The sequence below is a fragment of the Canis aureus genome, chromosome 1, assembly GCF_053574225.1.
Source record: "Canis aureus isolate CA01 chromosome 1, VMU_Caureus_v.1.0, whole genome shotgun sequence".
NCBI classification, from domain to species: domain Eukaryota; kingdom Metazoa; phylum Chordata; class Mammalia; order Carnivora; family Canidae; genus Canis; species Canis aureus.
In genome coordinates this window covers 107,019,017-107,032,123 of record NC_135611.1, presented here as the reverse complement: position 1 = coordinate 107,032,123, position 13,107 = coordinate 107,019,017, and the positions used below count along the sequence as shown (strand labels likewise).

At 48.6% G+C, this 13,107-nt stretch overlaps 1 protein-coding gene and 1 pseudogene across 7 annotated transcripts in view; both read left to right on the top strand.

Moving 5' to 3' along the window:
* MYH14 (myosin heavy chain 14) overlaps positions 1-13,107 on the top strand; it is a 101,762-nt gene that overhangs the window by 51,214 nt on the left and 37,441 nt on the right. For 5 of the 7 annotated variants that reach the window (XM_077844356.1, XM_077844355.1, XM_077844357.1 and 2 more), the window contains 6 exons: positions 1,520-1,618; positions 3,168-3,355; positions 6,530-6,651; positions 8,271-8,340; positions 8,454-8,614; positions 10,332-10,440. In XM_077844356.1, coding sequence (XP_077700482.1) covers positions 1,520-1,618; positions 3,168-3,355; positions 6,530-6,651; positions 8,271-8,340; positions 8,454-8,614; positions 10,332-10,440 — 749 coding nt within the window. The remainder of the gene's footprint in view (positions 1-1,519; positions 1,619-3,167; positions 3,356-6,529; positions 6,652-8,270; positions 8,341-8,453; positions 8,615-10,331; positions 10,441-13,107) is intronic. The other 2 variants (XM_077844371.1, XM_077844366.1) reach the window with 1 other exon arrangement.
* LOC144281613 (ATP synthase peripheral stalk subunit d, mitochondrial pseudogene) lies at positions 9,325-9,884 on the top strand (annotated as a pseudogene).

Genomic DNA, 13,107 nt, shown 5'->3' with positions numbered 1-13,107 from the left:
GGAAAAAGAAATAACTATATGAATATTATAAAGAAAGAGAAAAAGTTATTCATTGTAGATGTCATATGGTCCCTAAGAAAGAAGAAATCAAGAGATTTGAATGAAAAAGAATTAATCACAAGAGAACTCAGCAGTCTGGTGTTTTTACAGATTAGTCAGTGTTGCAGCTTTGCTTTCTTTGTTCTCATAAAGTTCTCATCAGGGACCCAGGGAAGAAGAAAAGAACAACAGACGGAGGAGATGTAATCTGGGAGAGCTTTGCTGCCCCATGGCCATCAGTCTTTTTGGAATGGTATTTCTGGGAGGCATAGGCAGAAAAGCCAAATGTCTCTGGAGTGAGACCTTGTAGCTTTCCAAGCCTTGTCTGTTAATCCCCATCCTTAGAGGAGAAACTGTTTTAACAACTAGTAGAACTAGCATCTTGGTTTGTCCCGATTCAAGACTTCCAGACTCTGTCAGTTTGCCTTAGCCTTTTTTTGAAGTGAAAAGTGTAGTTGTAAGTGTGGCCCATGCAATTAGACAGGAGAACAAAATAAGCAAGATGCGTGGTTCCCAAATGAACTCACAGAACAGAAGGGTGTGAAGTGCCTTGATACCAGTGAGCTGGTTTTAGACAGATTTGAGTTTGTGTCTTACATGATTTACACCTGAGGGATTGACAAGCAGTGTTTGACGTTCAGTAACAGAATTAGATTCTGCTATGAGAATCATCTCCTCAGCCCAAAAATCCACCCCCAGCAACACACACATAGTTCTTCAAAATCTGTGTCCCCTTCATGGACACATCATGCCCCCTACCCTTACTGGGATCCTTCACATGCCCCATCTCATATGTGCCTGGCTGCCTAGGGGTTCCAAGAGACAAGTGGAAGCTGGGAGGCCTCTCAAGTCCTGGACTCGAACCTGGCACAGTGTTATGTCCTGCACGATTCTCCTGAGCAAAGCAAGTTACAGCAGCCCAGATTCAAGGAGCTGCAAGTCCTTGAGGGTAGGACAGGAATGGGGGTGTCTTTTACGTATTAATCTCTATGACAGTCCCAAGCCCAGAGTTGGGTGCCCAGCATCTAGGTAATCCAAGGGGAAAGGCAGATGAGACAAGCTTCTTCTCAAGAGGAAAATGCAACAAACTAGGTAGGAGTATCGTGTTAATCCTGGAGCTTCCTGGCAGCCAGGGCAAAAAGGGATACCTAGTAAAACAGATTCAATCTCTAGGGAGAGAGATCCCCACCCACCCCGGCATTAAATTTTCACAAAGAACACTTATCTTTTCCATCAACTTTTACGCCTTTTGTAGGTAGACACAAAGGTGAACGGGATAGTCTCCCTGGCTTTAGAAGTTCATGGCCAAAAATGAAGTTTTCCCTCCTGCTCTGCCTTGTGCTATTGACTAATAACGCTCTCCTCTTTTTTTTTTTTCTGCCACCATCTCTCCCTTCATGCCTCCCCCCTTCTCCTTCTGCTCCCTTTGCATCTCCCACCCCCATCTCTGCCTCTCCCCTCATCTGTCCTCACCCCCCAGAACACGGGGGCTTCCAGCAGTTCTCTTTCCTTGGCTCCCTCCCACCATCACCCCCAGGATCTTCAGGGAGGCACGGCTCTGCCATTTCTCCAACAGGGGGTGGGTGTTGCTGTGCACCGACGGGTGAGATTTGCCGGATGAGGAGGGTGGGCCTGTTGGACCAGATACCGAACACCTGTCCCCTCTCCTCCATATGGAGGACTGTTGCCCCGCTTCTCCTTCCCTGTCGCCTCCCTCAGCAGTTTCCAGACTCTTGGTAGCAGCACACGCCTTCTAACTAAACTGCATGTGAAAGGACAAGCAACTGTGGCAATACCAGCTGGCGTTTACTGAGCACTTACTATGTGCCGCACACTGTGCAAAAGCCCATTTATGATTACTAACACTTGGAATCCTTTGAACAACCCAGTGAGTCAGGTGTTAGTGCTACTACCCCCATTATACAGACAAGGAGATTTAAGCACAGAGAGGTTACAGGGCTGCCTGAGGTCACACAGCTAGTTAGGGACAGAGCTGGGATTTGAACCCAGGACACCAGGTCCCAGAGCCTCTGCTCTTATCTGTGCTGTAAGAACTTAATTATCGTTTTGATAATAGCTGGGAGCATGGTGGTAAGAGGGAGCATTGAATGTGGGAAGGAAGAGGCCAAGTGCGAGTCCTTACTGAATACCAGGCCCTGCCCTAAATGAGGATTATCTGTTGGCTCCGATGACCCTTGCTATTGAGGATCCCAGGACATAAGAGTCTACCCCTGCTCCACGTTCCTGAGAAAGCTGGCAGGTTTAAAACAGAATTGAGGTGAAGGAGTGGGTATTTCTCACTTGCTGGAATGACATCATCAAATGACAATATCAGACCTTGCTGGAAAAATGGTTCTTAGTGGATGCAGTCTCTGTCTTTTAAATACTGCACATAGGGGCTCAGTGGTTGAGTGTCTGCCTTTGACTCAGGGCATGATCCTGGGGTCTTGGGATCGAGTCCCGCATCGGGCTCCCCACAGGGAGCCTGCTTCTCCCTCTGCCTATGTCTCGGTCTCTCTCTCTTTGTGTGTGTCTCTCGTGAACAAATAAAATCTTTAAAAAATAGTAAAGCAATACTGCACACAAAAGCCAGGCTTTATTACATTTTTACTGGGATACTGTTTTAAGTTCCTAAAAATGCAACCGTGTTGTGTTCATTATCCCTGCTGCCCAATCTGTGCCTGTAAAGTGGGAATGATTCTTCTATGCTTGTAAGTGAGCAGATGTATGTAAAGTGCTTTGAGCAGTGCCCGGCAGAGAGGAAGTGCTAGGTAAGCATATGCTGTCATCATCAGCATTTGTCCATAAGGAACGTGGAGATCATGTCCTTGAGAAGACAAGCAGTCACAGGCCAGGGTTCCAGAGGACTCACACTCCCCGGGTTCAAATCTTAAATGTGTAGTTTCTAAGCCGTGTGGCCTCAGGCACAGTCTTTCACCTTTCTGAGCCTCCTTTCTAAGTTTACACATCAGTCCAATGGGGCTGACAACACCTACCTTAATCAGTGTTTCATATGTAAAGTGCCAGGTCCTATAAATGATAAGACCCTTGAACTTTGACCAACCTAGTCTACTTACATCTGACCCCTGACCCTCTTCTTTCTCTACCTCTGTTTCCTCTGGCTGTAGTGGAGGGGATCGTGGGGCTGGAGCAGGTGAGCAGCCTTGGAGATGGCCCTCCGGGTGGCCGCCCCCGCCGGGGCATGTTCCGAACAGTAGGACAGCTCTACAAGGAGTCACTGAGCCGCCTCATGGCCACACTCAGCAACACCAACCCCAGCTTCGTTCGCTGTATCGTCCCCAACCATGAGAAGAGGGTAAGTGACCAGCCTGGGGAGGGAGGCATCTCTGGCAGTGGGGAAAACCCTGGCCACTAAACTTGGCTGGAGACAGGCTCGCCTCTGACTGGCTGGGTGATCTTGAGCAAGTTGCTTTCCCACCCAGGCTCAGTGCTCTGTTAGGAAAATTCATTCATTCACGGGACTTAAATTTTATTGAGCACCTACTAAGGGCCAGGTATTGGGGATACTTTGGAGAGAAAAGCACAGCCAACTCCTAGTCTCATAGTCAAATGGGGAACACAGACATTCAACTGACCACCCACAATGAGTGGGTGATTTTGTTGGCGTGGTAAGTATTACCTAAGGTTTAGTCTGGTCTGTGAAGTCAGGGAAGCCTCCCTGGAGGAGGTGGTGATTGAGCTCTGAAGGATAATGGTATGAAAGGTACAGAGGATGGAATGAAGGCTGTTGGGGCTAGAGGTGTCAAGTAGGGGTGGAGAGACCTTGCCTGGCTTCCCAGGCCACCAGAAGGTTTCCTTTTTAGGAAAATCAGAGTGGGCCCTGTAGAGAAGGGTCAACAAGGGTGGAAAATGAGAATGCAAAATAAGGTGCCTGAGGCGTATCTTGTCCCCAGGAAACAGGAACTGTGGTTACTGGGTGGGTGGATCTGTATGAGTGAAAGAGATGTCTGCAAATACCATATTTTATCAAATCTAAGACACATTTATTTCTCCCACTTTAGTATCTCTGAAGTTGGGGGCATGGCTTACAATCAATGGCCTGTCAGAGGTTAATTGATAGGAACTTTTCTTTCTTTTTTTTTTTTTTAAAGATTTTATTTATTTATTCATGAGAGACAGAGAGAGAGAGAGAGAGAGAGAGAGTGTCAGAGGGAGAAGCAGGCTCCATGCAGTGAGCCCGATGTGGGACTTGATCCTGGGGCCCCAGGATCACGCCCTGGACTGAAGGTGGCACTAAACCACTGAGCCACCCGGGCTGCCTGGAACTTTTCTTTCTTATGGTATATAAAGTAACAGCATGTTTTGCAACTGATGGGGGCTTATATTTGATGAAATAACAAGATTCACTCATTTTTCCAAGGAGCCCTGGTTCTTTTTAGTGAATGGTGCTTAGAGTCTAAAATCTGACAAGTGTATATACATGCATGCACACGTGCATACACATGTCTTCAAGTATGTATACACACACGTTTTTTTTCTTAAGTCATCTCTATGCTCAACGTGGGGCTGGAACTCACGATCCCAAGATCAAGAGTCACGTGCTCCTCCGACTGAGCCAGCCAGGTACCCCTGTATACACACGTTTATATCTCTATTTATTTCTCTAAGTATCCTTGCATATTGAAAACTATGCGTTCACACCAATGCGCCAAGTTCTGTCTCAGCGTCACAGAGTTCATCGTAACTTTCTCCTCCTGCAAATTCGTAACTCTTTTTGTGTGTGTATGACAGTGAGAAACCTGTATCCTACAAAATACTACACATTTGGGACACCTAGGTGGCTCAGCAGCTGAGCACCTGCCTTTGGCTCAGGGAGTGATCCCAGGGTCCTGGGATCAAGTCCCATATCGCTCCCTGAGAGGAGCCTACTTCTCCCTCTGCCTCCTCTCTCTCTGTGTATCTCTCATGAATAAATAAATAAAATATTTTTTAAAAAGTGAAAATAACTTAAAATAAATACTACACATGTTTGTGTTTTCTCAGTCCCCTTTAATGTAATCCATCTCCTGGCCCTCCTGGGCGTCTCCCCCACTCAAGCTTGCCCAGTATTTTGTCAACAAATGGAATGACAGGAGGAAGAAAGAAAACAAAACATTAATGAGAGACCATCTTATATATTATTTCCAACTTACAGCTCTCCAGCTATTTCTTTGGGGCTGTTTTGATTATGAGACAGTCAACTGAGATGGCTTAAGCAAAAAATGTGAATTAGCATAAACTCACATAATTGAAATTCCATGCGTTGGGTTCAGTTACCGCTGGATCCAGGTGCTCAAATGGTGTGTCAGGGATCTTTTTCCTTTGCTTGGCTCTTCGTTGTCTTCACTCTGAAAGAATCTCATTCTCTCTGTCTTTCTCTTACTCCTCTCGGGATGGCAAGGCAGCCCCCAGTAACTCCAAACTTTGGAGCCTACTTTAAAAAAAGAAAAGAAAGGGCAGCCGGAGTGGCTCAGCGGTTTAGCACTGCCTTTAGCCCAGGGCCTGATCCTGGAGACCCGGGATTGAGTCCCATGTTCCGCTCCCCGCATGGAGCCTGCTTCTCCCTCTGCCTGTGTCTCTGCCTCTCTCTCTTTCTCTCTCTGTGTCTCTCATGAATAAATAAATAAAATCCTAAAAAAAAAAAAAAAAAGAAAGAAAAGAAAAACTGGGGATTGTATTGCCCACTCTGGGGGCCTGGACAAGGCGAGAGTTGTTTTTTAGAATGTCCAGTTTGGGCAGCCCCGGTGGCGCAGCGGTTTAGTGTCGCCTGCAGCCTGGGGTTTGATCCTGGGGACCCTGGATCAAGTCCCACGTCGGGCTCCCTGCATGGAGCCTGCTTCTCCCTCTGCCTGTGCCTCTGCCTCTCTCTCTCTGTGTCTCTATGAGTAAATAAATAAAATCTTAAAAAAAAAAAAAATAGAATGTCCAGTTTGAATTTTTGTACTATGTAGATTTTTTAGAAGCAATTAGAAAGAAAGAGAGTGAAAAGAAAGAAGAAAGAAAGAAAGAAGAAAGAAAGAAAGAGAAAGAAAAGAAAGAAAGAGAAAGAAAAGAAAGAGAAAGAAGGCAACAAAAGTTAGCTACTCCAAAATAATGATGTATGGGTTTTATTTATGCATCAGCTCCCCAGAGAGGCCTTTCCCCAGCTATCCTGTGTGCAAATTCAGCACTCCCAGACCTCCCTGCTCTTTTCTCCTTAGCAATTAATTGTTTGTCCCACGTTGACTAATGATTGATTTCTTGACCTCATTTATTGTCAGCCTCCTCCGCTGGACTCTGAGCTCCCCCAGGGCAGGGTTTTCGGTCTGGCACGCAGTAGGTGCTCAGTAAATTACAGGTTGTCCCTATGAAATCGCCAGTGATTGCTCACCTGCCCGAAGCACGGGTACTGGTCCCCCATCCCCCACCCCCAGCCCCCGCGGCTGCCCTCTGGTGCATGGCGCCCCCGTGTGACCGCCGCGGACCCCGCCTGTCCGTCCCCTCTCCGCAGGCTGGCAAGCTGGAGCCTCGGCTGGTGCTGGACCAGCTGCGCTGCAACGGCGTCCTGGAGGGCATCCGGATCTGTCGCCAGGGCTTCCCCAACCGCATCCTCTTCCAGGAGTTCCGGCAGCGGTGAGTGCGATGCTGGGGGCGGGGCAGGGCTCCACCTTGGAAGCCCCCCGTGTCTGCACCCAGACAACCCCACTGCTACTTCTGAGGTCTGTGGAGTCAGTGGCCCGTTCCTTTAGTTCCTGTCTCAGCTTTCTCCTCTATGGGATGGGAGAGCAGTACCCTGCTCAGTGCACTCCCACAAGAAAGATTGCCTGATGTAGCCATTCTAGTGGGGCCATCTGCATTTCTCTACAAAGGCCATATAGAATGGGATAGAACAGAAGATACCAGAGTTGAAGGAGCAAGTAATAGGGGCCCCTGGGTGCCTCAGTCCATTAAGCCTACGACTCTAGGTTTCAATTCAGGTCGTGATCCCAGGGTCATGAGATCTAGCAGGTGTAGGTCTGTGTGCTAAATGTGGAGCCCTCGAGATTTTCTGTCTTCTTCTCCCTCTGCCCCCTCCACACACACAATGCGTGCTTTCTTTCTCTCTAAAAAAAAAAATATATATATATTAACAAATCCAGTTCCTGGGGCGCCTGGGTGGCTCAGTCGGGTAAGCGTCTGCCTTTGACTCAGGTCATAATCCCAGGGTCCTGGGATTGAGTCCCACATCACATTGGGCTCCATGCTTAGCCAGGAGCCTGCTTCTCCCTCTCCCTCTGCTCCTCCCCACTGCTTGTATACACACACACTTTCTCTGTCTCTCAAATAAATAAAAAATCATAATAAAAAATAAGTAAATAAATAAATAATCCAGTTCCTCAGTTGGCCAGGCCACATCTCAAGGGCTCAGTAGCTACATGTGGCCAGTAGGTGCTCTGTTGGACAGGACAGGTCTGTTAGTTTGCTCCTCAAAGTGTGTGGTCCCCGGAACCAGCAGCATGAGCATCACTCGGCAGCTCATAAGGCACATTTTCAGGCACCATGGCAGACTTACTGAATTAGAATCTGCGTTTTAACAACACCTCTGTTGATTGAGCAAGCCCAATACACACACACACACACACACACATGCACATTTCTCAATCACCGGTCATAAAATATGCCATATTAACATAGGACATGTATTACATATCTGATACACATGTATGTGTATATATATTGTATGTATAATATGCATTATGTTTTATGAAATGTCGGAATCCAGGGAAGGGCGCTCTGAGGACATACACGCATGTGTTTAGGAACCGTATCCTGTTTTATTCTCCTTTGCGCTTACACATCTGGAAGATGCTGCCTCACAGTGCTTTGCTCAGGGCCTGACAAATAATAAGTCTTCAAACACATTAGCTGTCATTTGCAGTCATTCTCGCATTTCCACTCTGAGACATGACACACCTGTGTTCCACATCTCAAGGAGATGTGCTGGTGGGGCATCAGAACATTCATGATCAGCAGGTGCTGGTGTCCAGGGAGTGGCAGCTCCTGTGGTCAGTGCTGTCATTGGTGATATTAAGGCTCTTAGCCCAGCATATGGTGCTCCATAAATGATCGAATGTTCACTCTTCTTACTATTCATATCATCATCATCATCGTCATTATTGCTATTTGTCACTCTGAGCCCAGTGCCGGGCTACGGCAGGAGTTCAGTGACAGTGTGCCATAACTATCCACCCACTCCTTCCCACCCCCGGCAGATACGAGATACTGACGCCCAATGCCATCCCCAAGGGCTTTATGGATGGGAAACAGGCCTGTGAGAAGATGGTGAGTTTGGGGCAGAGCCTGGGGGTGCCAAGGTCTTAGGCAGCGGAAGAGGAGGGCTGGGACCTCCCTCTCATTGCCTTTCCTCTTCATTATTCCTCTCCCACCCCTCACAGATCCAGGCCCTAGAACTGGACCCCAACCTCTACCGTGTGGGACAGAGCAAGATCTTCTTCCGGGCAGGGGTCCTGGCCCAGCTGGAAGAGGAACGGGACCTGAAGGTCACAGACATCATCGTGTCCTTCCAGGCAGCTGCCCGGGGGTACCTAGCTCGCAGGTAAGGCACTGTGCTGTCTCCTGGGTCCCCTTGGCCAAGGCTGGGTGGAGGGGGGGGGCAGGGCAGGTTTGACCAGATGGCACCAGGGTTCAAGGCCTCCAAGATGGTAGAAGGGCTGGGAAACAAAGGCATGGAGGCACCAGATGCCCAGGCTTCTTGCTTCCCTGAGGAAGTCCCCGAGGGCCCTCATAGCCCAGATTCAGTGTGAAGCAGAGCTAGGGACAGAGAAGAGGTAGGCTTGGCCATAGGGTGACGGACCATCCTGCTTCACTCAGGACCGGAGATTCCCCGGGATGCATGATTTTCAGTGCTGAAACAAAGCAAGCCCTGGGCAGTGGGGCATGGTGGTCGCCCTAATGGCCAGTGCCTCAAGGGACTCCACTCTGGTGGGGGAGACTGCGCGGGCACAAAGTGTCACAGTCCTGGAGTGGGATGCGCTTGGATGGGTCATACAAGTGTAGTGTGGAGACCCCACAGCAGACCAGGACACCTCCAAGTCACACTTGATGACCAGAGAGACAAAGGATGGGGTAGGTGTTGCAGGCAGGAGCAAGAGCTGGTACAAAGAACCAGTGATATGAGAGCCTCACAGTGTTTCAGGAATGCGAGAAGTTTGCAGAAGAGTCTTCTTCCCCTTTGAAATGGTCCAGAGGAAGGATCCGAGAATAAAGAACTCAAACACGGCTGTGGACTGTGGGCCACCGGGGTCGGTGAAGGATCTCAAGATGGCTGGGCGAAAACTTGCTCTAAAAACCATTGACTGGGTAGCTTTTGGCGAGATCATACCCCAAAACCAGAAGGCCATTGCCAACTCCCTGAAATCCTGGAATGAGATGCTTACCTCCAGGTTGGCTACTCTTCCTGAGAAACCACCTGCTATCGACTGGGCTTACTACAAGGCCAATGTGGCAAAGGCTGGCTTGGTAGATGACTTTGAGAAGAAGTTTAATGCCCTGAAGGTTCCTGTGCCAGAGGATAAATACACTGTCTAGGTGGATGCTGAGGAAAAAGAATATGTGAAAAGCTGTGCTGAGTTTTTGTCCCTCTCAAAGGCCAGGATTGAAGAATATGAAAAAGAGCTGGAGAAGATGAAGAACATAATTCCATTTGATCAGATGACCATTGAGGACCTGAATGAAGTCTTCCCAGAAACCAAATTAGACAAGAAGAAGTATCCCTATTGGCCTCACAAGCCAATTGAAAATTTATAAACTTGAGTTGAGGAGAAAGCCCCGGCCCTCATATTATAAACATTGGACATTAAAAATAATGATACGGAAAAAAAAAAAGAACTCAAACACCAGGCTGAGCAGTGGGGACCTTATTTATTCAGGGATGCTGGGCAGCCATGGGAGAGCCATGAGCAGGGGAGGAGGAATGGGTGAGCTCTAGTGTAGAAAGACCCCTTGGGAGGTATGTTGGGGATGGACTGGAGGCAAGAGATTAGAGGTTGGGAGGTTGGGGTGAGGGTCCAGGTGGGGGAAGGGGAGGCCTAAACTAGGGTTGTGTGGACAGAGGGGAAGAGGCAGAGCAGAGAGTCAAGGGCAGAGGACTGACACATTATATCCAACAAGATCTGCGAGTAATAGAAAGTGCTTGCACACAGTAGGCACTTAACAATGGTTGACTAATTGAAGGGAGCTTTGCTCTCTTGCTAAGGGGACAGGCTTAGAGGGGCCAAGCCTTCACTCTCCCACTTTTCCGTCTCCCCACCCAGAGCCTTCCAGAAGCGGCAGCAGCAGCAGAGTGCCCTGAGGGTGATGCAGAGGAACTGTGCTGCTTACCTCAAGCTGAGACACTGGCAGTGGTGGCGGCTCTTCATCAAGGTGAGGGCACCTGGGGAAGTGGCCTGAGCAGCAAGGAGACAGAACCTTGGGGCCAGGTCTGCTTGGGCAACTGGCTTTCTTTGTTTGGGCCTCAAGTTTCTGCATCTGTAAAATGGGACCAATCAGCCCAACCTTTGTTAGCCAGGATTTTTTGGTGTAACAAGTGACAAAAGAAAAAAAAAAAATCAGACTCAAACCAACATGGTTAAAAGATTCAGGACAGCTTCAGGAATGGATAGACCCAGGGCTGAGTCGGGGGTCCCAAAGACCCCCTCAGATTCAATGATTCACTAGAAGGACTCACAGAACTTGGAGAGGCTGTTATACTCATGGTTAAGGTTTATTACAGTGAACAGATAGAGATTAAAGCCAGCAACAGAAAAAAATGAGCAGGCAGAAGCTTCCAGTTGTCCTCCCAACATGGAGTCGGGTGGACAAGGCTTAATTCTTCCAGAAACAATGTGTGACAACACATACAGGCTGTTGCTTACCAGGGAAGCTCTCCCGAGTCTGTGTCCAAGCTTGTTTTTGGGGGGTCAGTCTCATAGGTATGGCTGACCCCCAAATGTGGTTGATCTCATGTCTCCAGCACCTCCAGAGGTCAAGTTGATTATATGTGACTCAAAAGCCTGAGGTAACAAAGTCACTCTTACTAGAATATTCCAAGAGCTTGCAGATTATTTTCCAGGAGCCACCCAAGGGCCAGGCCTTTCTATGAAACATGCAGGGTTTGGACAACCCAGGCCTACTTAATCAATCCTTTATTGCACAAGGACCCGAACAGTGATGCCAATTACCTGACATTCTGTGCCTCGCATTCGGCTTTCCTCCATGGTGATCACGTAGACTTTTCTACGTGGGGCCCACTAACAGATTGAGTCTTGTCCCCCACTACCAGCTAGGCCAGCATGGTCTCCTCCTATCCCAGAGCTCCAGCCAGAGCCCAGCCAGACTTGACCTTCGCCAGCTGGGTTCATGTGACCACCCCAGACTCCTCACAACAAATCAGATGAGCCAAGCTGGTGTCACATGCCTGCCCAGAGCCAAGGGGCAGGGCCAGGTCATCTGGCTCCCTGTGAGCATGGGGGCAGTGTGTTCCCCCAATGAGAAATTGGAGAGGAGTAAGGAAAATTGAAATTTGGAAGCAAAAATACCACCGCTGTTCAGTGTAATTCTGAATATGTTATGTGAGCAGTCACCTACATGCGCTCAGTTAGTGTTAACTGAGTACCTACTATGTGCCAATGACTTTTTCGGGGATCCTGATGAAATGGTGAAATAAAAACCAAGTCGTTGGGCAGCCCCAGTGGCACAGCGGTTTGGCACTGCCTGCAGCCCGGAGTGTGATCCTGGAGACCCAGGATCGAGTCCCATGTCGAGCTCCCTGTTGGAGCCTGCTTTTCCTTCTGCCTCTCTCTCTCTGTGTGAATAAATAAATAAAATCTTAAAAAAAAAAAAAAAAAGTTGTACCCCATGGAGCCCACAGCCTAGAACAGGCATCGGCAAAGGGCGGCCTGGCCCAGCTGTCTGTCTTGGGAAATGCCCATTGGTTAACATATTGTCTGTGGCTGTTTTTGCATTCCAGCAACTCTGTGGAATAGTTTAAACAGAGACAGGGTGGCCTGCAAAGCCTCAGACATTTCCAAGCTGACCCTTTAGGAGAAAGCTTGCCTGCCCTGGGTCTTGGGGGTGGGAGTTGACTGATATCAGTGAATGAGTCTCACAGATAAAATATAAAATTATAGGGGTGCCTGGGTGGCTCAGTCGGTTAAGCATCTGCCTTTGGCTCAGGTCATGGGTCCTGGGATTGAGCCCCACATAGGGCTCCCTGCTCAGCGGGGAGTCTGTTTCTCCCTCTCCCTCTGCCTGCTGCTCCATCTGCTTGTGCTCTAATAAGGAAATAAAATCTTTAAAAAATATATATGTATATATATATAATTATAGCTGTGATAAATGCATTGCAGTAGGGCAGAAGAGAATACAATACACTAGATAAAGAACTGAGTAGAATCAAGAAGAACCAAAGAGAAAGCAGGGGGATGGAAATGATCAAAGGAGACCCCATTCAGCAAGGGGGAGGGTGGTTCTGTGAGCCTGTCGTTTCAGTTGCTTATGTGTGTGTGGCACCTGTCGCCCCCACCGGAATCCGTGTAAAGTGCATCTATCGCCCTGGATCTGCGAGTCGGGAACTTTGAGAGACATTGTGCTACAGAATGGTGACGCTGATGTCTCTTGTCCAACCAGGGTTAGTTTAGCAAGGAAGGAACACGTTTAGTACCGCTGGCCTTGTGCCTCTGACTGTTCTAGGCTTTTCACTAGTGTCAGCTCATTCACCCATTGTGAAAAACCCTGGGCAGCAGGGGCTGCTCCCATCCCCTTTTGTTTTTTTTGTTTTTAAACAGCATGTTTTTGTTTTTTTTAAGATTTTATTTATTTATTCATGAGAGAGAGAGGGAGAGAGAGAGGGGCTCGGAGACACAGGCAGAGAGAGAAGCAGGCTCCGTGCAGGGAGCCTGACTTGGGACTCAATCCCGGGTCTCCAGGATCAGGCCCTGGGCTGAAGGCGGTGGTTAGCGCCGAGCCACCCGGGCTGCCCTCCCATCCCCTTTTGATAGATGAGAATGTTAATGTGCTTGCGGGAGGCCACGCAGCTCATGGGTGGCGGAG